We start from the raw sequence: 26,484 nt of genomic DNA on the forward strand, positions 1-26,484 counted from the left end.
GGAGAAATGCAGCTCAGTCAGCTGCCGCTATGGACGTGGGCTCACAATTGGGCTGTCATTACTATGTTAAGTTGCGGGCTGAAAAACAATAAACATTAGCATAAAAAATGTTGCAATTTGAAAAGAGATTCACTGGCAAACCTTTAGAGTTTGACCCAAGAAAACAAGAATAATACTGAGAAAATATTAGTGCTGGCCAAAGATTAGTCACATCCAAAATAAAAGTTTGTTTTGACATAATATATGGATGTGTGTTTTATATATATTTATGATGTATGAGTAATAAACACACACACATACATACATAGAAACGAAGCTATTCAAAAGAATTTTGTTACACAGCTATTTCAATTTCTATATAATTTGCATATCTAAGTATAAATAAAAAAAATTCAAATATATGTATGCATTTGTGTATTTATATATACATAATAATTAAACACAGTACACACACACACGTCTAAACAAACTTTTATTTTGGATGCGATTAATCACAATGAATTTTTGCCCAGCACTAGAAAATACTGTATAAATTTAAGTTAAGGTTTTACCAATTAGCTAAGTAAATGCACATTAAATTCTAGCTAAGTGTTTTCGTCAGTGTTTCAAATAACTGAAAGTGTTTAAAATGTCAAAAGTTATTAAAATGTCAAAATATGAGTGAAATAATATTTCGTCATCATTCTGTGAAACTTTTATGCAAAATGAAACCATAAACTTATTCTTACCAGAACTTACTAAAATATTAGTGATTGCGCTACATTTATTTTACACTTTAAATGATTTAAATGAGTTGAGTTGAGAGTTGAAGGTGCCATGCAAAACTTGCTCACATTTAACTATTTTAACAAGTAATCAAATGAGAATTGAATTCAAAATCCCATACAAATACACTGCTTTCTTACACTTTAAAGTGTATTTTATTGTTTTTGTTGTATTCTCATGGGTGCGATACAAGTTTGAATTTAGGATCTATAACAATTTTCAAAAATGTATTTTAATTTAGATGTTTAAGACATGTAATCCTCGTCTGTGGAATGGTCTGCCTTTACATATCAGGTCATGCTCTTCCCTTGGTGCTTTTAAGTCTCATTTAAAAAAAAAAATTTAAAATCACCTTCCGTCTCTTGCTTTTGATTATAATTAATTAATTTTAATTTGTTTTACATATTTTGTTTATATACAAGTATAGATTTTGTATGTTGGTTGTTTTATAAAAGACTTTGGTCAACATCTGTTGTTGACCAAACGTTACACGCTTTGTGTTGGCCTTTTTAATTTAATAAATTGGTATTTTTGGAGCTTTAGTGTTGCCGCCTTGTTGAATATATTTTCACACCACGTCGGCACATAACAATTGAAGTCAGAATTATTAGCCCCCCCTTTGAATTCTTTTTCTTTTTAAATATTTCCCAATTGATGATAACAGAGCAAGTAAATTTTCACAGTATCATTCGTTCATTCATTTTGTTTTCGGCTTAGATATTTTATTAATCCGGGGTCACCACAGCGGAATGAATCGCCAACCTATCCAGCACATGTTTCACGCAGCGGAAGCCCTTCCAGCCACAACTCATCCCTGGGAATCATCCATACACACTCACTCACACTCATACACTATGGAACAATTTAGCCTTCCAATTCAACCTGTACTGCATGTCTTTGGACTGTGGGGAAAAACCGGAGCACCCGGAGAAGAAAACCCACGCGAAATCAGGGGAGAACCTGCAAACTCCACACAGAAACGCCAACTGACCCAGCCGGGGCTCCAACCAGCGACCTTCTTGCTTTGAGGTGACAGCACTACCTACTGTGCCATTTTCCCAGTATGTCTGATAATATTTTTTCTTCTAGTGAAAGTCTTATTTGTTTTATTTTGGCTAGAATAAAAGCAGTTTGTTATTTTTTATGAACCATTTTAAGGTCAAAGTTATTAGCCTCTTTAAGCAATTTTTTTTTCGACAGAAAACAACAGAACAAACCATCATTATACAATAACTTGACTAATTACTTTAACCTGCCTAATTAACCTAGTTAAGCTTCTAAAATGTCACTTTGTATAGAAGTGTCTTGGAAAATATCTAGTCAAATATTATTACTGTCATCGTGGCAAAAAATAAAATAAATCAGTATTAGAAATGAGTTATTAAAACTATGTTTAGAAATGTGTTGAAAAAATCTTCTCCCGTAAAACAGAAATTGGGGGAAAAAAATAAACAGGGGGTCTAATAATTCTGAACCAACTGTATATGGATTATTATGCTAAGATTTCTATAGAGAATTTTATGTATATCAACACAGGAACTGTTTTGAAAATTCGTACAACTCAGTTTTGTGTAATAGTTTAAAACACTTGAAGTTGTTTCTTCAATTATTTATTTATCTAAGATAACTATTGTATATTGCTTTGTAACCTCTCCTCCCCAAAAAATTATGTGTGATTTATAAGTCCATATGAAGGGAGAAAAAAAAAAAAAAATATATATATATATATATATATATATTTTTTTTTTTTTTTTCTCTAACAAAACAAACAAGTCTGAACTCTTCAAACTGACAGAAACTCTTGGGACAGTTTCTTAGTTTAATTCGGTGACGTCAAAATTTTGCATTGTACATAAAGATCATCTCAAAATGACAAAAACAGAGCAAAAAATGCAGATTTTTTTTTCTCCCAAACTACCTGGTGCACACTGAAAACATATAAGTGAATTTTTTCAGGAAAAATGAGTACACCAAGTTGGGAACAACTTGATCCTGATGAACTCAGAGCCTTATTACTAACAAAAGCCAGCAGAATGCTGAACACGAAGATTATTCAGTTTCTGTACAAACATTGACTCAATGTTTTGACCTTTTAAATCTATTATTTGTTCTTAGGTGTATTATTTTGGCAGTACTATTTTGTTAGATTTTATAACCCAATTCACTTCACATTTATTTTATGTTTACATTTTCTTTAATCAAAGTTATACATTTATAATATTACTTATAAGACCATGTTTAATATAATGAAATTATTTTATTGTTAAATGTACAGGATGCATTTCTACCAAATAACCAACAACTCATGACAATTATTGTCTTGATATAAATGAAAAACCCTTTTATACACGATTGTACTTTTGTTTGGGCCTTAATTGGTCCAAACATGGACCCTTTGACAGTTGGAAACATATTTGTAAATTTTTTTACCCTTAAATGGTGCATATGAGTATTATAAGGTGCTACTATGAACCATTGAGGGTGCATTTTCACCATTTGTACCCCAAGTGTTCACAAATGGACCCAACCATACCTTTTTTTCTGACAGTGTTGTAACTTCTCCACTCAAAAAAATGACGTGTGATTTATAAGTCCATATGAAGGAATATTTTTTTTTTCTCTGACAAAACATAATAAAAAATTGGAAAAAGCAACAACTCTGAACTCTTAAGACTCAAGCTGACAGAGACTCTGGGGATCGTTTCTTGGTTTAATTCGGTGACGTAAAAATTTTGCATTGTACATAAAAATCATCTCAAAAGGCCAAAAACTGAGCAAAAAATGCAGATTCTCATTTACCCCAGACCACCTGGTGCACACTAAAACATGTAAGTGCATTTTTTCAGGAAAAATGAGTACACAAGTTGATCGGGAACGACTTGATCCTGGTGAACTCGGAGCCTTATTACTAACAAAAGCCAGCAGAATGCTACACAACACGAAGATTATTCAGTTTCTGTACAAACATTGACTCAATGCATCAGTATGAACTCAAACAAGGGCTAATGAAAGAGTGCTTTAAAAGTCGGGCACTCTGTCAGATGCTTCCATTATGTCCGTGTTGTTTGCCGAAGCAAGGGAGTAGACTATGTGTTTAGACCATACAATAAATGGGGATTTAGGGCCCCTATTGCCAGCGCTCATCTCTCAACACGTAGTGGGGCTGTTCGTGCACTGGAGGGCTCTGCAACTCAATGCTTTTAATCTCTCATTTCTCTCTAGGATTAGAAATAAATGCATCTGTGCGGTTAGCGTGCTCCGGCAGGCCCTCCTCCTCAACATTCCCTTTTCCACTGCACTGATATTTATTGAGAGCTAATCTCCTGCGATGAGCGTTCGCACATGTTTAAGACATCCCTCTCTCTGAGATTTTACACTGTCATAAGTGTAGTGTGGAAAAAGTATGATACAAATGTACTTATGCATCTGATTATGATAGACACAATATTTGGACTTCAGAAACAATCTAATTAATCTTTTAGCAGCTGTTATTATCTGAAATGACTTCAGTGGGGCACAAAAGTCTGGGACCACTTGTCGGGGGAATTTTTTTTTCTTTTTTTTTGTAACTCATATTTTACACTGCAAAGTTTATCATCAACATGCTGATTTTTTATTTCTGTCAAATGTTGTAATCAAAATGCATGCGAGCACACATTTTAAATTAAAGCATTTACTTTAAATTTAGATATGATTAGAAATTGTATTGAATCATTAAATAAAATTGTAATTTATACATTTTTACAATCATCTAGGGCTGAGTGATATGGCAAAAATGCAATCTGGATAATTATTTTCCATATTGAATGATAACGATATATATTTCTGTAAATTTGGTACATCTCTGATATCAACACACTTTTAGATTCCCGTTGATGCACATTTCTGCTGTCTGAGTGGCTCGTAGATCAATATGAAGTAAAAAGTCCAGAGCTTATTATTGTTATTGACAAATTTGATCACAATTCAATATAATATCGGCCATTTACATGAAATTTAGATTTGATTAGAAATTGTATTGAATCATTAAATATTTGGCAAAAATGATAAATTGATAAATAATTTTCCATATTGCACAATAACAATATATATTTTGTTATAAGTTGTTTATTCTTCCAGATTTAAAAGTGCACCGCAAAAAATGACTGAAGCCACAAAAATTAGAGGGTCCATTATATGGCATGACATATTTTAGACCAATACATTTTCAATGGTCAAAACTTCGGAACACTCCAACCAGAAATGCAATGATTAACCGATTTCACTATTAACTGCGCTTTAATTCGTTATGGTTAATTAATCGTAAAGGCTTCTCAGCAGCACATTTCTGCATTGAACAAAACTGAAACTAAATAAGTGCCAACTGTGCGCTAGTTTAAATTTCCAAGCTCGTACACCGAGGCTAATACGCACACACATTGGATTAACTGTGGCTGAGGCTATTAACTAAGGGCTGTTCACATATTACGTATTTTGTGTGCGCAAGTTGTTATTTCTTTTTTTGCGTGCATAGTTGCGACGTGCACATGCTTTCCAGGCGCACCTAGTTGAAAGAATGCTGTGAGCTCCCCATGTGACAAAAACTACATTTGACAAACATTTGTTCTCTTTAAAAAGGGAAATACTTAGATTTATATTAGTCAAAACATTTTTTACTTATCCTTATTTTTATTTATTCCTTCATTCATTGTTCTGTCATTTATTTTTAGAGTAAAATTATTACTTGTTTAAATGCCAAAACTTTTTTACTTTTTTTAAGTCCAAAGAGAAATATTATTATTATTATTATTTATTATTTTGTGCTGTACTGTTATGTATTTTTATTATTATTATTTATTATTATTATTATTATTATTATTATTATTACTTATTATATCATTATTGTAGTATATTTGGTAACTGAGCAGCAATAAACAACCCTTTAAAATATAAGGAGTTTTCATGTGATTTTCTAAACTAGTAATGTTTTGAAATTAATGAATGCATAATAATCGTGATATCCTTGAACCGTAATTATTCCTCAGATTATACAACCAAAATATAATCGTACAACCCAAAATATATAATCGTTGCATCCAAACTATCAACACACTTTTAGATTAGCATTGATGCACATTTTTGCTCTGTGATTGGCTCGTAGATCAATATTGAGTAAAAATTCCAGAGCTTATCATTGTTATTGACATAAATTTTATTGCGATTCATTATATTATCATTTATCGGCCCAGCCCTACAATCATGCATTCAAAAAACTATGAATATTTAAAGAATTAGTAATTTAATCAAAAGGCACTATGGGGTCAGAAACTTCTCTGAAACTTATACATATAAATAATATATAATATGGATACAGTATTTATGACATTATTTGTACAGACACCACAGCAATTATTAAAAAGAAAATCACAACTGACATGTATTGCTCAAGGATACAAAATTGAAAGCTTGTGAATTGAACCTACAACCTTTTGGTTACTAGCCAGATCTTTAACACTTACTACACCACACCAAGCAACAGCAAACGCTTAGCTGGAACTAGTCTCAGAAAATCTTGAAACCCAACAGTGACCCTAAAATCCCACCAGGATGTTTCATTACTGCCTTATTCCACATAACAACTCTCCCACATGTCCTGCAGTAGGCCCATGAGCATTAGTCTGGGTAGGGGAAGGCTTTTGACATCATGTGTTTGTGGAGTTTGTCGTCTCTAGCCACTGGGCATTCAGCAGGTGAAATGAGGCATTCTGTAGAGTTGGAGCCATCATTGCAGAGCTGCACGGATCAAAGGTCCCCCTGTGGCACACAGGATCTGCCCCTCACCTCATTCCACTGACCCCAGGCCAGCTCACATGGGACACAGGTGAGGCTGTGTTTGCCTGCCAGGTTTTACACACCTCTCGGCACACACATATGCTTACATGGACGTGCATGCTTGTACCATGATTATGCTTCTTCCATTTAGTCACCATGCTTCGGCTAACTAGGTTTAGTACAATATTTACAGTGATGAAATTCATCACATCGTGTTTTCTAACTCTTTTATGACCCTCTTTAATCAGAGAGAACGCCTCATTTGTCAAATCTGCTGCTACACCAATGCTGGCTACAAACCAGATTACAAATATGATCTAGGAAGTTCTTTGAAGGAGTCAAATGCTCATATTCATCATTAGATCATGTCTTCTTTATCAAATTCAACATCATTTCATGTATACAGTATTGAAGGCGATGAAGGTCTCATATTAAAGTTGTCCTAAAACCAAATGTGTATTGAATTTTCTAGTCTTAGGACAACTTTGAAAAACTTTTTTGATCCACTTCAAATGCTGAATACAGTTGAATAACTGGCATCTAATTGAAAGGTGTATAATTCTATCATAACAAGGCATTAAACGGTTTTCCAGAACTTTCACGCTCAATGTTCCGGGACGGTGGATAAATCGAGCACGAGAGAGTGTAACAACTCTGAAAGATGTTAAGTTTTACAAGCCACCTGAAGTTACAAATAACGGCACATTTGATCAGTGATCATGTGGTGAATGTTAATCCACCATTTACACTTTTTGAAGAGTGGATAAAAGACTTCCAGTGGGTTAAAGTCCGCCATGAAAATGACTAAAACCATTCACTGTAAAGCCTGAGGGAGTTTGCTTTGCAGGTAACAGCGTTTGCCACACATTTTAAGCATGAGATGCTCTATTTAATCCTTCATTTAATCGTCATGATGTTGTAAATTGCAGCGCGTTCACCATCGCAAAAGGGCCTGCATTCACTGAGATTAAACTAATATTGCAGCTCATGAAAGACTGACTCTAAAAGACTGTTACTGTTATTAAGATGACGTTTGCAAATATTAGGTTATATTATGTTTGCACTATTTATTATTTTTTTGCTTTTAAGATGTGAACTTGAGAATTCTTACAATTGTCAAGAAATACCTCACATAGTCAGGCAATTTACAGCAGGTTTTAATAGAACGTGGCTAACTGTGCTGCAGAAATGTGTAAACTGATGCTCCGTAATTAAATAGAGAAGGGCTCTGACATTCCTTTTCTCCAAAAACCTCAACACCAATAATGCATACAATATGTGGGAATACAAAAATATTAAAGCCTGAACTGAAACTTTTTAAACAAAAGCCTTCAAGTTAAGCTATGAAGTTAAAAGACACAATCTATAATAACTGTCTTTAAACAACTTCCCTTTCACTGACATGCAATTTGTATAAATCATCTTATAATCCATTTTAATCTGCTTCCATCAAGTGCAAGGGCTGTTGGGAGGTTTGGTAGGTGGACTGCAGGTCACTCAAACTTCAGTGTAATCCAAGCAATTGAACCAAATGTTTAAGCACCCTTAAAGGTGGAATAGGTGATTGTCTTCAGTAAAGGTCTCTTCACACCCTGATAGCAGTCATTAAATTAAGTGTTAATTTAAACATTAAATTTTAATTAACATTAAAATTAAACCAAGTAAAGTTCATCATTGCAAATGGATATCCCACCTGGCTGTAAAAATATGAAATCATACCTCTGTTCATACACAAAGAATAACAACATTGGTACGTTCACGGATGCAGTTCAGACAGAAAATGGCAGCCAAAGATCAACAATTTACCTTCTTTTTATTTGGCAAGTTTGATATTGTAATTACTAACTCAATTTTACTTTCTGGTGAATGTTACGTGATGTATTGTAGTGATCTAGATGACTAATGTGCATTTATGCATTCAGAAGCGTGGCTTTGGGTGGTATTTGGCAAGGGAGGATGGAAGCAGGCTTTCAGTGCAATCAGACTAATGTAGCATTTTCCAAGATATCCTATTGTAAATATTAATTGTACAATGGTGATGGTAAATTGTTTTATTAACAACACAAATCTAGTTAATATTTAGCAAACTTAACCTTCAAATATTTCATCCAGCAAGAAGTAATCATTAATAAACAAGTTCTTATGTACTGTTTCTTGTCATAACAGCATGCCTTTATTAACTCACAATGTTTTGCTAAATGACACGTTCTTGAATTAACACCTTGGTTAATCATTCCTATCAACCAATCAAACTCACATGGTTGGGTGTTTAGAGAGAAAATGTGTTTTAAGGATGAAAAGAACTTGTGTTGAAATGGCAATGCAACAAATGTTATAACTCAGCGGGACCGTGTGATATTGACACTTGACAACACCTTGATCTTTTGCTGGATGTGTCGAAGAGCATCTTGCGGTGCCCATATCAGCCTCTTCTTGAATGCAACCACATCCAACTTCATCTTCACATCCGTCTTCAAGCGTTGATCAGTGCTAAGGGCCTTTTGAACCTCTTTAGTTGTGATGACAATCACCTCTGAAATAGACCATAACGATAACACTCATTAAAAATGGAAGGTAAAAAGCAGAAAAAACCATTTTCACTTCACAAAACTATTTCTTGACCATTTTTAGCTGTGGCAACCTCAGATGTGTTAAATATATATTAGACAAGACACCTTCAATTGAGTCTTTGTGAATTACCTGCCATATGCCCAGTATGAGATACTTTCAGCCAATTGGAAGAAGTTTTGCTTCTGATGATTTCTGCTTTACTGCGTAAATATTTTCTAATGAAGCAGCTTACTTACCATAGTTTATGCAAGACTTGGTAAAGCTAATTGCAGGGTCTTGTTGGCTGGCTCTCTGGCTGTTAACAGGACAGACTGTGCCACACATAAAGGTCCATACTGTACTGCTGAGCAGGCAAACGGCCATACCCACAAACTCCATACCAGCTGGATCGCATGGTTAGTCAATACGGCTAGGTGTGAACAATAAACATTTAATGATTATGAAGGCATTAAACACAGACACTCAAGACGGTACGCCTGCTGTACTGGCTCTCATATGTGCTTCATCAGTGAATTGAACACACAGCGTTTCAAACACCCTTCTTTCAGTTATTTACAGTATGAATGAAGGAGTAGTCCTGTGTATGGAGTATTAAAATTGACACTTAAAAATAAAAAGAAGGAATAATTTATCAATTCAAAGAGAAAAGAAATCATAAACACATTTTAAACAGCATATCCAAAAGTGGATTATTTAATGTTTTAATATGTAGATATATTAATAATGTCAATTAAAAGACATTTTAAAACGCACATTTTTATTTACATTTAATTAAAATTTTGTATTTATTTAGTTTTTTAATTATAAATCAGCATTTTGGGCAAAATTTCCTGCCATAAAAAGTAAAAATGACCTATCTTTTAAACGTATAAATTGAAATTATTTAAACATTGAATTTGTTTAATATAAAATGTTATTTAATTTAATTTTATATTTAAATCATTACATTTATATAATTTTAGTCTTTAGCATTATTAAACAACATACTGCTCCATGCTATGCTGGCCCAAAATAAGGGTGGACCTGCTGAAAGGCTCTTATTTCTTAGTTTGAGGAAAAAAAATGCTGGCTTAAAGAATAAGGCACTCTGCCATTAGTCCTCAAGTACTAGACTGAAGTCAATTTATTACAGTTGGAATGGGCCAGCATAAGTTGTCTGGGGTGCATTTGACTACTGCAATTGTGTAATTGTATCTTATCATTCAGTGTCCTTTTAGGCTAAAGAAGTTAGACTGAATATACCTTGGCTTCATTTCATTTGTCTTTTAACAGTTTAGTTGTACACAGTTTGTAATCTAGGCAACATATGCACCTCTGCATGCTGTTTCCATTTGAACACATGCAATAATTACAAATGTTACTTCTGTAGAGTGACTACCGGTCAAAAGTTTAGGGTCAGTTTTTTTTTTATTCTGTTCATCAAGGCAGCATTATTAAATGTAAAAAAAAAAATGTATATACTGTAAAACTGTAAAATATCTTTTTATTAAATATTTATTTATTAATTAATGTATGTAGTAGGGTTGGGTCCCTACACACGCTCCCGTTTACACTAATACATCTTAGTTTTAAAATGGCATTTTAGAACGAAGACAATACATGTCCACACTGGCGTTTCACCTAGCTTTTTTGAACAGATCTCAGTCCACACAATACCGCTGAAAACGCACACCACGTGACCACACACAAACACACACACAAACTCTGGCATGAGCTACAGTGTATGCGCATGTCTAAGCTTCAGGCAGTTAACGGGTGATTTGAGCACAAAACCCCAGAAAGCAGTGCACGTCATCCTTATCAAGGAGTGGTACCACTGGATCTCGTCTCACTATAGTTGTTAAAGGTGATTTTTAATTCATCTTGTCTCCATCTAACGACTCTTTTAGGCTTTTGAATCTATCAGGTAACGTGACACAGCACCAGTACACGGCTTCAATATTTCACTTTCACACTTGTACTTCGTAATTTTAGCGAAAAACCTCAGATACTGTTGGTTGAGTACCTTTTTTTTACCAACCATGTTTGTCGACGCCATTATACAGATCACTCTGCCTATTCATGCCAGAGTTCCGCTGAAAAAGTGATTGACAGGTGGTAATTTGTGTGTAACTTATCTTTATGTGTTTATGATTTGGTTATGGGTAAAACAAAGACCATGCGAGTCAGGTAGTTGAAACAGTAGGCTACAAATAATCAATTCATAATGAAATTATTAATTATTCATAAATAATTAATTTACCGATGCCATCGTTCATCGCAATGTTTTACATGACATCATACAATGCCAAATTGGTTGACATCGCCCACCCTAGTATGTAGTTTCAAATTAAATTATTACTCCAGTCATTATTGCTTTTATTACTATTAACATTAATAATAATATTAATATTAATAATAACAATAATTAATATTAGAGTGATTTCTGAAGGATCATGTGAGTGACTCTGAAGACTGGTGTAATGAAGCTGAAAATTCATCATTAAAATCACAGGAATAAACTATTAAATTAAATTTTAAACTACGTTTGAACAGTTATTTTATAGTGCAATAACATTTCACAATTTTCACTGTATTTTTGATTAAATAAATGCAGCGTTGGTGACCGGGATAAGCTTATAAATGCTTTAAAACATTTAAAAATTTTACTGATCCCAAACTTTTGACCAGTAGTGTACATCCTTATACTCAAATTGTGCAGTCAAAATTTGAAAAATCTAGTTCTAAAATCAAGCTCCTGTTTTCTGAAGGAAAAAAAAGCCTTGACACTAAAACTGAGAAGCAGCATGTGTGCGGGTGGGTGTATCATGGAAACCACGCCATTTCAGTACGGCAATTGTAAAAACTACTCTACCTTCCCTATTTATGAAATAAGGACTTTATTAGTTCAATTTAAGCAACCTGCACAAATTACTACCACCTGCAGATTAAATGTGTGTAAGCTATTTTGTTGACTAAACAACCACCCACACACCTACTTCCCAAATCCCACCCCCAATAACGTCAACCAATCCCATGTCAGCAAATCCATTCAGGGCTCTTTACAAGCAGAGCTTCTGATTGGCTATTAAAGCATGAGTCAGCTAAATGGATGTGTTTTTGTTATTTTACAGAGTGCATGATATAACTGTGAGGTCTGTTATGTAGACTGTTATATAAATGTTTCTCACGATCTCATCTCATAATCATTTAACTAGAGAAAGCATGGACGAATTGTAAAGGTAAAATGTAAAATTTTAAACAACTCACAACAACTAATTATCACTGTAAAAATAATAATAATTAAATTAGTTTATTATCTTTCATACAAGAAATGAAGCTTAGAGCGCTTTACAACAGGAAGGTTTTCAGCTTTCAAAACTTTCTACATGATTTTGGCCATTCATTTAAAAAAACTAAAATGCTGTTATGTAAAGTTTTTGAAAATTATACAGTTACAGTCTATGAGTAAACTAACAAAGATGACATGCACATGATTATTAGACCTTTAGTATACAGTGCTCAGCAAATATGAGTACACCCCTCACAAATCTCTTATTTAAATTCATATTTTCTAAAGGAAGATTTACAATATTATATTGTGCATATGCATTAGTTTAGTCAGTACTGAAGCCAAATCTGGAGCTAATCTAACAAAACAACTTACAATAATGGTTTTAAAAATTTGTAGCCCAAATTTATAAATGGAAAAATTTACAAAAAAAAAAAATCAAGAGAAACAAAAAATATATACAATTTTGTTGAAATGTTGTAGTTTGTTTTTTGTTGTTGTTGTTTTTTACAATATTTTGCATACATTTAAATGTATTATCTTTCCTTTTTAAAAGATGTTCTATGACTAAAAAATTATTTTTATAAATATTTATGTTTAATAAATCTGTTTGGTTCAAATGCACCAATATAGGATCTATATTCACTGAGAAATGGATATAGATATTCATTTTCGAAAAAATATTCATTATATATATATATATATATATATATATATATATATATATATATATATATATATATATATATATATATATATGAAATTTAAAATTGTCACATCAATTTTTCATTGGAAGATTTCAGTGACTGAACAACCCTTCTGAGCATAAACCCATTTGTTACAACAAAATCAACTTAAGCTTTGCATGACTAAAATAGTTTTAAAAGAGAACATTAAAACAGAACCTATCTAATAGAAATACTTCAGCCATGGTGTCATCCTTCTTCCAGCATGCAAAAGTAACTCCAGTATTCATTTAGGATTTTTATAAGTTTTTATTCAGCATTTGTTTTTACCGCTGTCATTCGCGTCCACATGCAGTTGTACAAATCTACATTTGCAGATAGTTTGGGCTACTTATCAGAATTATAGGAATTATCGGCCTGAAATTTTTAATTGGATGAACATTTTTTAAGCTTATGCCTACCTCAGAATATAAAAATACATATAAATACATTTAGATCATTAACTTCAATCATTACTATTGGGATGTGAAAAGACTTAACCAGCACAACAACAAATGTTTCTGAAGACAATCACCTACGGCACTTTTAAATAGCCAGATGACACACTTATTTACTAGAAAACAGTGTTGAATATTGTCAACCTCAGACACTCAGGTGACACTTCTATTGAACTGTTATCTTATATGACAGCAGGTTTACCTTCAAAGCCCACTCTCTCCAGCAGGTTAAGGGGATACCAGATGAGGGGTTTGTTGCCCACAGGAAGCAAAGGTTTAGGGGTGTTATAGGTGAGATCCATCATCCTGGAGCCTCCACCGGCTGCCATCAGCACCGCCTGTAGCTCCATCCCGTACACTTGAAGTACAAAACAACACCTTTAGTCCACAAACAACAACAACACTCACAATAAAACACTCTAGCAGACTGACAGACGGAATATTATATTGAATATGTTTCATCATGTGATGTTCAAGACATTACTCCTGTCAGGACTCTAATTTCATCATCTACACACGTCAATTGAGACACACGATAAAACATAACTACTTCTACAACTGTTGTTCAGAAACACACACACACAGTCGACTTACCGGTGTTTATCGTCCAGATGTTTATAATGTGTAAAGTACTGAGTCCGTGCACGTGAAAGCTGCAGCACTGTAGCAGACGATCATATGGATCACGCTTGCCTCGCTATCTTCAAATAAGTTCTGTTAAAACCGAGAGTGTCTAACTAGATAAATGAAAAGTTTATTAATATCTGAAAACGGTGACAATATTTTATATCTGGCTGTCTGCAGAACACTGACAAGATTTCTGGATAATGACATAAGACCGTTACTTTGAAATGCGTCGGACGGAAAACACAACTCAAACTTTGGTTCCGCGAAGAGAATTGGTTCCTCTGTGTGAAACAGAAAGCGAAGACAGCGTGAATAGATGATTTTGATTATTACTTGTATTACTTATCTCTATTTGTATGTAGCTTGATATATGAATTGGGTTTAGATGCATACATATTCTTCTATTGTTGTTATATAGATGATGTAGTTTATGAACGAGGCTATTTTAGTTTGTTTTTTCATTTTTGTAATTTGCTTGTGAAGTTCAATTCAAGTGTATTTGTATAGCCCTTTTTTATAATAATTATTGTTTCAAAGCAGCTCTACAAATAGTTTAGCTAGATAAGCTATTTGAAATTGTTATATAGTGCATTTTATTATAGCCTATCTTCCTTTTTTGTGTTTAATTTAGGTGGTTTTATAAGATATCAATGAGAATTTGACATGCTGAAATTTAAATAAATGTATCATATCAATACAATACATATATCATATAATAGGGGAGAATGGGAGAGAAAGTACCATTTTTCATAAAAACCTTATTTTAAAAGATAAAGTTTTTAGCAGAAATATGTTTGTGGTGCGGTTACTAACTCACAAGAGTAGTCTATCAAAATCAGGTGTTATTTTGTACAATGTAGAACAACTTCACTATAACTTTAAGTTGCACATTGTTACTTTTGACCCCATCAGCAGGGACAAATGTAACACACAGGTGGACCAAAAGTAACACAACAATATTTGCTAGATTTACTGGCATAATCTTGTTTATTCTAAACATATCTGACTATGACCTTGTTAATGTTCTCTGCAAACTTATTTTGTCCTTTATTTTTGCAAAAAAACATTCATTTGCATTTTCATTTAAAAATTCACTTCCAAGATCTTTAACATGCAGCTGGATTTTGACCCAGATTCATTGATTTTGGGTATACCTAATAGACGCATTTTTTCATCAGCTAATAAGAAATTGTATAATATATTAATCTTTGCCACCAGAAAAAAATATTTTACTTAATTCAATTACTAATAAATCTCCATCACTTAAAGGTTGGCACAAGATCATTTTGAGTTAATTTCCCTGGAACATCTTACCCATGTTTTACACACACAAAGAAAACAAACAAACAGAACATTTTTCAAAGTTTGGACTCCATATTTGGATTATTTGGAACCTAGTCTTTGCCCTATCATGCTAAAAGGAATATTGTAACTGTATTATTATCTGAAAATAAGTAATGATTTTAGTCCTTTTTCTGATTTGTTTTATTTGGGGTAGCCCTGTTTTATATATAATTTGGGCTTATTTTGTTGTTGTTTGTTTTTTTTTGTTTGTTTTTTTTTGTTGTTGTTGTTGTTGTTTTATGTTTTTTTTCTTTTTTTTCTCTCCATTGTTTTGTGTTGATATTTTTCTTTGCGGTCTTTTGAAGATGTATTGTTATGTCTGTATTATTGTGAAAATCCAATAAATATAATTATATATTATATAGATATATATATATATATATATATATATATATATATATATGTATATGTATATGTATATATATATATATATATATATATTATATATATATATATATATATATATATATATATATATATATATATAGTGTGTATGTATATATATATATTATATATATATATATATATATATATATATATATATATATATATATATATATATATATATATATATATATATATATATATATATATATATATAAACATTTCACTTCCATCAAATGTTTCAAAAGCAACCTGACAATGCAAAATTTTCTACATTTTAAAAAAATAATTTATTATTATTATTATTGGCAATATGCATTAATTTGATAAAACATCTACACTGCAAACTCTAATGTGGAAGTGAAAAATAAGATTTGTATATTAGCAGTGGGTCAAAAATAACAGTGTTACTTTAATCCCTACAGGAAGTCTTGCCCTTGAAACCTGATTTACTTTTAAACTGAAAAACTCAGACATTGCAACTCAAGGATGTGTTATTGCAGTAAATAACCTGTAGAATTATAATTACTGTGATGCATGAAAAAAGAAACACACACTTGTAACAAGAAAAAAATTATACTTAATTTACTTTCTGCACTTAAAACTGAAATTTGGAGCTAACAGTGGGACACGATCCCAAACCAGGTGATATTTGGCAGCTCAATCAAAGGTTGCATGCAGAATGTGCTGTTATAGCCTGGAAAGCAAATGTTGTCAGGTCTTCGAAAAAAATCGATTTGTTACTTTCATCCCACGTTACTTTCATCCCCGTTCTCCCCTATGCTCATAATAATTAATTTTCCAGTATGAATTTTCATTTACTGGGCCTTTTTTAGCAGATGTACTAAAATATGCTTTGATTGCTGTTGCATTTGTCATATTATACAAATTACAAACACTATTGTAATTTGGTGCTTAAATAATAACATTTTAATCATGATGGTATTATTAAATAGGACATTGACCTTCTTCTTTGTGCTTTGTTTTATTTTTTTAAATTTACTTAGCATATTGTAACCAGATTAAAAAATCTTAGGTGTCCCACGTTATAGGCAATTTCCCACTTTAGAGAAGTTCACCCTATTTATTTTTAAATATCTTTAAATAGTATAAAAGAAAATAATATTATCAATACAACACATAAATCAAAAAGAATGTCATAAACACTGCTTTAAACAACTCGTTTTCCATCTTCGTAGCATCCAACACTCCTAAAAAAATAAAATAACCATAATAAATTGTGGTAATGCGGTATTACTCGCCACTGTCATAAAAAATCAATGTCATAAACTGACAGAAACAATACAGAACGTTTAAACATCCAATTTTTATTATGGTTTTATAACAGTAATAACCGCTGTACCTAGTAACTTTTTAGGAAGGTTTACTGTAGCACATTTTTTGTAATAGCTTTTTGCTTCCCACATCAACAAAGCTCCCTTGTCCTGAAGTTCACAGAGAACTAAACGTCCAGTTTCACAGTCAGAATGTAAAGTCTTCTCTTCTCTCCACCCAGATCCCCTCAGTCAACAGGCATGGCCCAAACCCCAATTCACAGACCTCCGATGTAACAGCAAATTGAACTCTGGGAATGTGGCTTAGCTTTGTTTTCTCTGGACAGGAGATGAGCTTCATTGGTCGCTGCCTGCAGAAGAAACATTGGAATAACAGGGCAGGCTGCCTCCTTTAGAAAAAAATCAAAAGCAGAAAGAAAAGTTAAAGCTAAAGAAATATTGGTGTTAAAGCTCAGAGTGTTTGTGTGATAAATTCGCACCTTTGCTATGTTTCCTAACTTACTGTTACTGTTTTTGATTAACAGTGCACAAAAACTCTGGCCACCTTATCTTTTCTTCTTTTGTAAAGTGAATCTGTTGTTTTTTTAGAGGATAACCCGAGAAATCTCATATGGATTACATGACCCTGGTTTAACATCTGGTGTGCTGCCTGAATGGACCGCTGCAATTTCTGTGGGGTCACGTTAAATGATCACAAACAGAGTGCAAAAGCAAGCATTCTCATTTACATTTTTATGTCCAGCTAAGCAAGCAAATCTGCTTTTGGTTTGGGCTGTGGGAGGGAAATGATACGAAATGTTGGTGATGTGCATCATTGAAACTAGATTGGTTGAAACAGATGTGTGCAATGCAAAACAAGCCTAAACATTCAATCAAACACTGTTGTATATCTAATTCTGCAGAAGGAGATGTTGAGATGTTGTTCTGGAATCTGTAACACACATTCCAAAAAATGTTGGGTTGTAATCCAGTCAGTGTTGGGTCAAATATGTATTTATGGGTTTTAAAGTGTCATTAAGGCGATGTGGTTTGTAGTGTGTAGCGCTGTCACCCCCTGCAAGAAGGTCTTTGGTTCAAGCCTCAGCTGGGTCAGTTGACATTTCTGTGTGGAGTTTGCATGATCTCCGTGGGTTTCCTCCGTGTGCTCCGGCTTCCCCCACAAGTCCAAAGACATGTGGGATAGGTGAATTGGGTAAACTAAATAGTCTGCAGTGTATGTGTGTGAATGAGAGTGTATGGGTGTTTCCCAGTACTAGGTTGCAGCTGGAAGGGCATCCGCCGTGTAAAACATATGCTGAATAAGTTGGCGGTTCATTCTGCAGTGGCGACCCCTGATGAATAACCCAGCAGATGCATAACATCATAAGACATTAGGTTTGATTTAGGTCACCAGTGTTTAAGGACAATTCATATTGACATCCAATAATGATGTGAAATGGCGTTGGTATTTTGTTGATTTTAGGTTGGTGTTGGAAAGGGACCAAATCTAACATCTTAAACCAACACTAATTGACGTCAAATACTGACATTTATTCATCAGGTGTGGCAACCAAAATCCAACGTCTGATAGACGTCATAGTGGTAATGTCCACACAATGTCAAGCTGTAACATCATTAGACTTTGATAATTGTTGTTTTTAGGTTGCAATGGAAAGTAACCAAAATGCAACATCCATTGTTCGATATTGGACATTGACATCAGCCTGAGGTTGGGTTCTGACATCAACTCGTTTTTCATTTCCAAACAAATTGTAATGTCCCATGACGTTGGGCTACAACGTCAATCTGGCGTCATGTTGACATCCTGTGCCTGCTGGAAGGGGACTAAACCGAAAAGAAAATGAATAATTGAATGAATAAATGAATGAATGAATGAATGAATGAATGAAAGTGTCATAAAATTTTATAGAAAAATTGACCCAATATTGGGTTTGTCCATATCTGACCCAGCCAACACTGGGTTACAACAACCCAACATTTTTTAGAGTGTATATAGTAAAAATGACAGTAATGGATTATTTGTCCTCTATAGTATTCTCACACTATAACATTTTAATCTATTCATTCATTTTCCTTCGGCTTAGTCCCTTATTTATTTGGGGTCGCCACAGCAGAATGAACCACCAATTATTACAGCATATGTTTTACACAGTGAATGCCCTTCCAGCCGCAACCAGTATTGGGAAACACCCATACAATTCGCTCATTCACACACACACTCATCCACTACAGCCAATTTAGTTCATCCAATTCCCTTATAGTGCATGTCTTTGGACTGTGAGGGAAACCAGAGCACCTGGAGGAAACCCAAACCAACAAGAAGAGAACATGCAAACATCACACAGACCCAGCCGAGACTCGAACCACCGACCTTCTTGCTGTGAGTCAACAGTGCTAAACGTGCCACATTTTTATATTTTGTATTCTTTTTTTTACTTTAATCACTTTGTAATCAAAAAAATGTTTGGGTTATTTCAAGCCAAAATATGGAAAACCCAACAAGTTGGTTAAACTTGGGTTATAAATGTCATTTTAAAAACTTAAGCCAGTGGTTGGGTTTGTCCAAAAGTGTATTTAAGCCTATATAAAAAAGTATAACACTTTACTGCGATTAAATGTGTCATAGTAAGGAAATAAACAATTTTTTAAATCATGTTTTATTATATAGTATGCATATTCAACATTGGTTTGTCTATATAAATCAGAGATGCTCTAAGTAGGACCAGTCAGCGAAAGTTGGCCCATTGTAGCTTTTGAGTTGACCCACCATCCCATCTGACAGCGAGAATGAATGAGAGGGTTGGGGCGAATGCCTTTAACAGAGAGATCATTATTTGTAATTTGACGTAACCTTTTTATTTGTTTATTGCTGAGCTCCAAAAAAGAAAACTGAATTTAATGTTCAATTAAATGTTGTAAAGAAATCAGATTTTTTAAAAATGTAAATAATTTCACTCGACGGATAGAGAACTACGCAGAAGACATCGGCCAGCAATTAAGGCAAAACCTAGTGTAATTCTGTTATAAATGAGATTCTTTTGTTTTTACTGTAATAAGTTCATTATAAAATGTTTAAAACTATATTAGTTAATATAAAGCAATGTTTTCTAGTCATTTTTAACATTATAAAATAAATTAGAAGATTACCCATGGCAACTATAATTACCTTCCGCACAATATCAATCAATCAAGTTTGGTTTTTGGCCCTTCATAAGAAAAAGTTTGGGCACCCCTGATATAAATAGTCAATTGTATTGTTAAATAATGCAAAATTACAAATATGCATATTAAAGCCAGCATGAAATCCAAAATAGATTTTGTATGGCAGAATTGTCATAAATTTATCATAAATTATATATTCAAGCTTTCATGATATCCATGTATAGGAGCATGATCCAGTCAACAGTTCCCCAGCGGATCAAATCAAGCGCTGGCTGCCCTACTTTTTTTCTGAAAGCATTTCATTTGGAAATAATATAGAAGAAAAGCTATAAAAGAAAATATATTTAATGCTGACATTACAGCTCATTCATAAATGTTTCTATGATATGAATTTTGGGACGATTACTTCTCACTTATACAAATTTCGAAGTTAAGGTCAGTGGGTCCATTTAACATGAAAGCAGTCTGTTAGCCATCATCTGGCAATCCAGCAATAAGAGTTTTTATGTTCTAATACCTCTGATTCATCTTTATTTACAAGCTGTTCACTGCATACAGATGGCAATATTTTTGTCATTACAGCAGAGGGCTCTGTTTCAGGAAAAGGCGGTAATAAAAGTCAGTCCAGGGCCACACTGACACTTCTCTAGTGATTATCTGCTCTTTTACAGCACTAACCTGTGACCAGGACAAACTGTGGAGGGCTTAAGAGTAAAGGCAGACATGATTGAGGTAATGAAGGCATGAGGGATGGGGCTCAGAGAGGAAATGTGATGCAGGTGTTGCATTATGGAAAACAGGCCTTGATGAGTGCTGTTTAAGTTGAAATTGTGAAAAAAAATATATAACAAATAAATTAACAAGTAACAAAAAGTAAATTGATTTGGAAATAACTGCATTTTGAATAAACCACATTTTAAAAAGTTCATTGATGTGCATGAAATAAAATTTTAAACTAAAAAAAAATCCATTTGAACAAAAATATACAGTAATTTACATGCTATATAATTTTAAATGTCAGCAAATACAAAATATTATTTTTATTATCTTTTATATAATACCATTAATAAAACAAACAAACAAACAACAAACAAACAACAACAACAACAAACAAATGAATAAATAACAAAAAAAACTTTAAACAGATAAAGTAACATGCATTATTGACAAAAAAAACATTTTAAATAAGTGAATTTAAATGCTTGAAATGTCAATATAAATTAATTAATGAATCTTTTAAAAACATTGTAAAAATAAAATTTTTTATTTCATGTAATATTTTACAATTTTTAAAGAGTCATTGATTTATTATATATTTTCATTTCATGCATTTAAATGAACTTATTTAAAATGTGTTTATTCAACAATGCGTGTTACTTTACCTGTTTAAAGTTTGTGTTTGTTTGTTTGTGATATATTTATACGATATGATATTAATGTATTTTACCATTAATGTTATTATACCATTAAATAATAATAATAAAAATAAGATTAAAAGTATTGAAAATTTACTAATATACTGCCTTATATACAGTTAAAAGTCAGAATTATAGCCCCCCTTTTTTTTTTTATATTTCCCCAAATGATGTTTAAAAGAGCAAGGAAATGTTCACAAAATGTCTGATAATATTTTTTCTTCTGCAGAAAGTCTTATTTGTTTTTATTTCGGCTAGAATAAAAGCAGTTTTTAATATTTTCAATCCATTTTAAGGTCACAATTATTAGGCCCCTTTAAGCTACATATTTTTTTCGATAGTCTAAAGAACAAACCATCGTTATAAAATAACTTGCCTAATTACCCTAACCAGTCACTTTAAGATGTATAGAAGTGTCTTGAAAAATATGTAGTAAAATATTATTTACTCATCATGGCAAAGATAAAATAAATCATAAATAAGTTATTAGAAATGATGAGTCATTAAAACTATTATGTTTAGAAATGTGCTGAAAAAATCTGCTCTTCTAATCTGCTAAACAGAAATTGGTGAAAAAAATCAACAGGGGGGCTAATAATTCTGACTTCAACTGCAAATTTGCCCTATTCTATGCACTGTAAAAAAATCGTGGTAGCCTTAAATTTGTAAGCTGAATCAAATGAGCCTTATATTATGTTAAACTGACTTAAAACAGCTTGCATAACTTAAAACCAACAATAGTTGTTATTCATATTCAGTATGAATAATAATAATATAACCAATAATATAACAAACAGCATCCATTATTCATATTCCAATATAACCAATAATATAAACAATATAACCAACAATATCTGCTATTCGTATTCAGATACAACCAACAATATAACCAACAGTATTTGTTATTCTATTCCAGTATAACCAATAATATAACCAACATAACCAGTAATGTTTGTTATTCATATTCAATATAACCAATAATATAACCAATATAACCAACAATATTCTTTATTCATATTGCAATATAACCAATAATATAACCAATATAACAATTTTCATTATTCATATTTTAATATAGCCAATAATATAACCAATATAACCAACAATATTCATTATTCATATTGCAATATAGCCAATAATATAACCAATAAACAAACAATTTTCATTATTCATATTTTATAGCCAATAATATAACCAATATAACCAACAATATTCATTACTCATATTGCAATATAACCAATAATATAACCAACAATATTAGTTATTTATATCTCAATATAACCAATAATATAACCAATATAACCAACAATATTTGTTATTTATATCTCAAATACCAATAATATAACCAATATAACCAACAATATTTGTTATTTATATCTCAATATAACCAATAATATAACCAATATAACCAACAATATTTGTTTTTATATCTCAAATAACCAATAATATAACCAATATAACCAACAATATTTGTTATTTATATCTCAATATACCAATAATATAACCAATATAACCAACAATATTTGTTTTTTATATCTCAATATAACCAATAATATAACCAATATAACCAACAATATTTGTTTTTATATCTCAATATAACCAATAATAAACCAATATAACCAACAATACTTGTTATTTATATCTCAATATAACCAATAATATAACCAATATAACCAACAATATTTGTTTTTTATATCTCAATATAACCAATAATATAATAAAATCAACAATATTCTTTATTCATATTCCAATATAACCAATATGAATATTCATTATTCGTATTTAATATAACCAATAATTTAACTATATTACCAACAATATTTGTTATTCATATTCAGCATAACCAATATAACAAACAATATTCGTTATATTATTTGACTTTGTAAGTGGAAAAACTGAACACTTCACTAGTGATAAACAGTTAAACAGACCATCTACAGCACAAGGATAGAGAACGAGCCTCCTCCATTCAGCCTATTTACTTTCTCTTTATTTTACTTTTACTCTTTACTTTACTCCTTTACTTTGGTGGAGTAAGGAAACGGTGGAAACTCTCACTCCACTAAAGCGCAAAGATTTGTTTCAAACTATTTCTAAATTCAGTCCTAATTTCCAGCAAATTAATAAATTAACTTATAAAATTATAACATGATTAACTTAGTTTAATAAGTAAACAATCACCTAAAACATATGCTGTTGGGACTAAATGATCATATAACTTTTTACAGTGTGGCAACTACACTGAATGAACTGACTTGTCTTTTGGGATCATCCAATTGAAATATGCATTAATTGTTACAAAATTCCAACATTTGTGACACAAATCCGCTGAGCATTATGCTATCAAGCCAGAATCCAGACACTTGCCATTGAAGCAGTCAACATAAAGACTTTCGGCCCAGTATAATGAGACCAGATAGATCGAAGCAAAGCAGAGTCATAATGCTGCACCACAGACTTGAAGCTCTGCCTCGATTTCCTCTGATTTCCTATTCCTGGCCATCACCGCTCTTGTAAATCATTCTCAATTCCCTTAAACAAGCCAGTTGGATTAGGTTGGTTTAGATCATAAACATTCGCAGGGCCAGACCACCCAGGGAGAGACTCAGGCCTGACCGCTGCCTCGCTGCAAGCCATGGCCAGGCCGAAAGCACAACACGCTCAGTGTGGTTTGTGTTTGCGCCACTTCCTGGACAGAGAAAGAGAGAGAGAGAGAGAGAGAGAGCTAGGGCCCCATCTGCCATGGAAACAAAAACACCCCTCCACCCCACCAACTTATTCACGGTCAGCCACCGATAGACTGTGACATAGATAAACACACTGGGCTCCACGGGCTCCATACTCCTCTGTCCTGTGCGTTTCAGAAAGCTCTTTTTCATTCACTGCTCCTGTGGAAAAAAGAAAAAGTAGAAATCTGCCATTCACAAGGCTTTCCAGGATGGCTTCACAGACATAATAATGCATGTGGAAACAGAATAAAAGGATTCTTGTTATGACAAGCGCAGGCAGTTGAAAACATTTTGCCTTGTTTACTTGAGAGATTAAGGATTACGTTGGTGTGGTCTTGAGTATAGTGTGCAAGTGAAGCATTGCTTGACTCAAAGTATTGGGTTTAAAAGAGCTGAGGAATTAGCAGGGAGTTTGACAGAGTCTGGGCACATGGTTTTCATTAATGCACAATTGGACTCTGCTGTAGCAGGTCTCCCAGTGAGTGCTAGTTGACATGGAGGTTGAACTGTGAGAATACACATTCGCAGTCCCATTAGCAACTGATAATGGTGTATAAATCACGACCACACAACTGCTATGTTAGAGGTACACTGAACTGCAGCACTGTCTAGTGGTGGAGGTATTAAGGGTGTTTTGTTGTAAATCACGATGAGAAATAAAAGTGATGCGCTGGTCCAAATGGCGTGGATGTATTTGTGACATCATACAGGATTTTATTTTCTACTTGAAATTCAATTTGCATAAAATATGTAGATGTGGTTGTGTACAAATTGGTGCTTGTATTAATAACAAGTATTAATGCTTTTTGTATATATGTAGGCTGTATAATTGTGTAGCTGTGTTCATATTTGTCAAATAAGTGTTTTTTTGGTCATTGAATAGATTACTTTATTATTAATTTTCTGATATGCATAAACTTACAAAAGCAAACCAAACAAAACATTATTTCTATAAATTTCTCTTCGACTTAGTCCCTGTATCAATCAGGATCGCCACACCCGCCAATTTCCAGCATATGCTTTACACAGCAGATGCCCTTCCTGCTGCAACCCATCACAGGGAAACACCCATTCTCATTCACGCACATGCACTATGGACAATATTAGCTTACCCAATTCACCTACAATGAAGTCAGAATTATTAGCCCCCCTGAAATATTAGCCCCCCTGTTTATTTTTCCCCCAGTTTCTGTTTAACAGAGAGAAGATGCTTTTCAACACATTTCTAAACGTAATAGTTTTAATAACTCATTTCTAATAACTGATTTATTTGATCTTTGCCATGAGGACAGTAAATATTTAACTAGATATTATATGTAGATATACAAGAATTTCTATACAGTTTAAAGTGACCTTTAAAGGCTAACTTATTTAGGCTAACTAGGGTAAGTAGTCAAGTTATTGTATAATGACGGTTTGTTCTGTAGACTTTCGAGAAAAAAAATTGCTTAAAGGGGCTAATAATTTTGACATTAAAATGGTTGTTAAAAATTTAAAACTGCTTTTATTTTAGCCAAACTAAAACAAATAATACTTTTTCCAGTAGAAAATAATATTATCAGACATACTGTGAAAATTTCTGTGCTCTGTTAAACATTGTTTGGGAAATATTTAAAAAAAGAAAAACAAATCAAAGGGGGCTAATAATTCTGACTTCGACTGTTTACTACATGTCTTCGAACAAAACAAACAAAACAAACAAACAAAACAAAACAAACAAACAAAACAAAACAAAACAAAACAAAACAAACAACAAAACAAAACAAAACAAACACAAACACCCCAACTCCAGCCTGTAAGTATACAATACAGTGATAATCAAAACAACTTTTTAGTTACAATACATTGCTTTGAGGAAAAAATTCTGCATGAAGTGACAGAAGAAGGGCCCTGAATCTTGTGAAACTGTCCAATGTTGCCTTTTAAA

General features: G+C 32.7%; 1 protein-coding gene across 2 annotated transcripts in view; it reads right to left on the reverse strand.

Annotated features, from left to right (window-relative positions):
* Positions 1-26,484, reverse strand: part of eif2b3 (eukaryotic translation initiation factor 2B, subunit 3 gamma) — an 84,518-nt gene that overhangs the window by 51,659 nt on the left and 6,375 nt on the right. Inside the window, exons 1-3 of one of the 2 annotated variants that reach the window (XM_056477879.1) lie at positions 14,196-14,451; positions 13,804-13,959; positions 8,952-9,109 (exon numbers count right to left, since the gene is read on the reverse strand). The exons of the other annotated variant lie outside the window; for it this stretch is intronic. Of the exons in view, the coding sequence (XP_056333854.1) occupies positions 8,952-9,109; positions 13,804-13,951 (306 nt within the window). The 5' untranslated portion in view covers positions 13,952-13,959; positions 14,196-14,451. Of the gene's footprint in view, positions 1-8,951; positions 9,110-13,803; positions 13,960-14,195; positions 14,452-26,484 lie in introns of those variants that run through there. 2 annotated transcript variants of the gene reach the window in all.

Source organism: Danio aesculapii, chromosome 2 (genome assembly GCF_903798145.1).
Source record: "Danio aesculapii chromosome 2, fDanAes4.1, whole genome shotgun sequence".
Taxonomy (NCBI): Eukaryota; Metazoa; Chordata; class Actinopteri; order Cypriniformes; family Danionidae; genus Danio; species Danio aesculapii.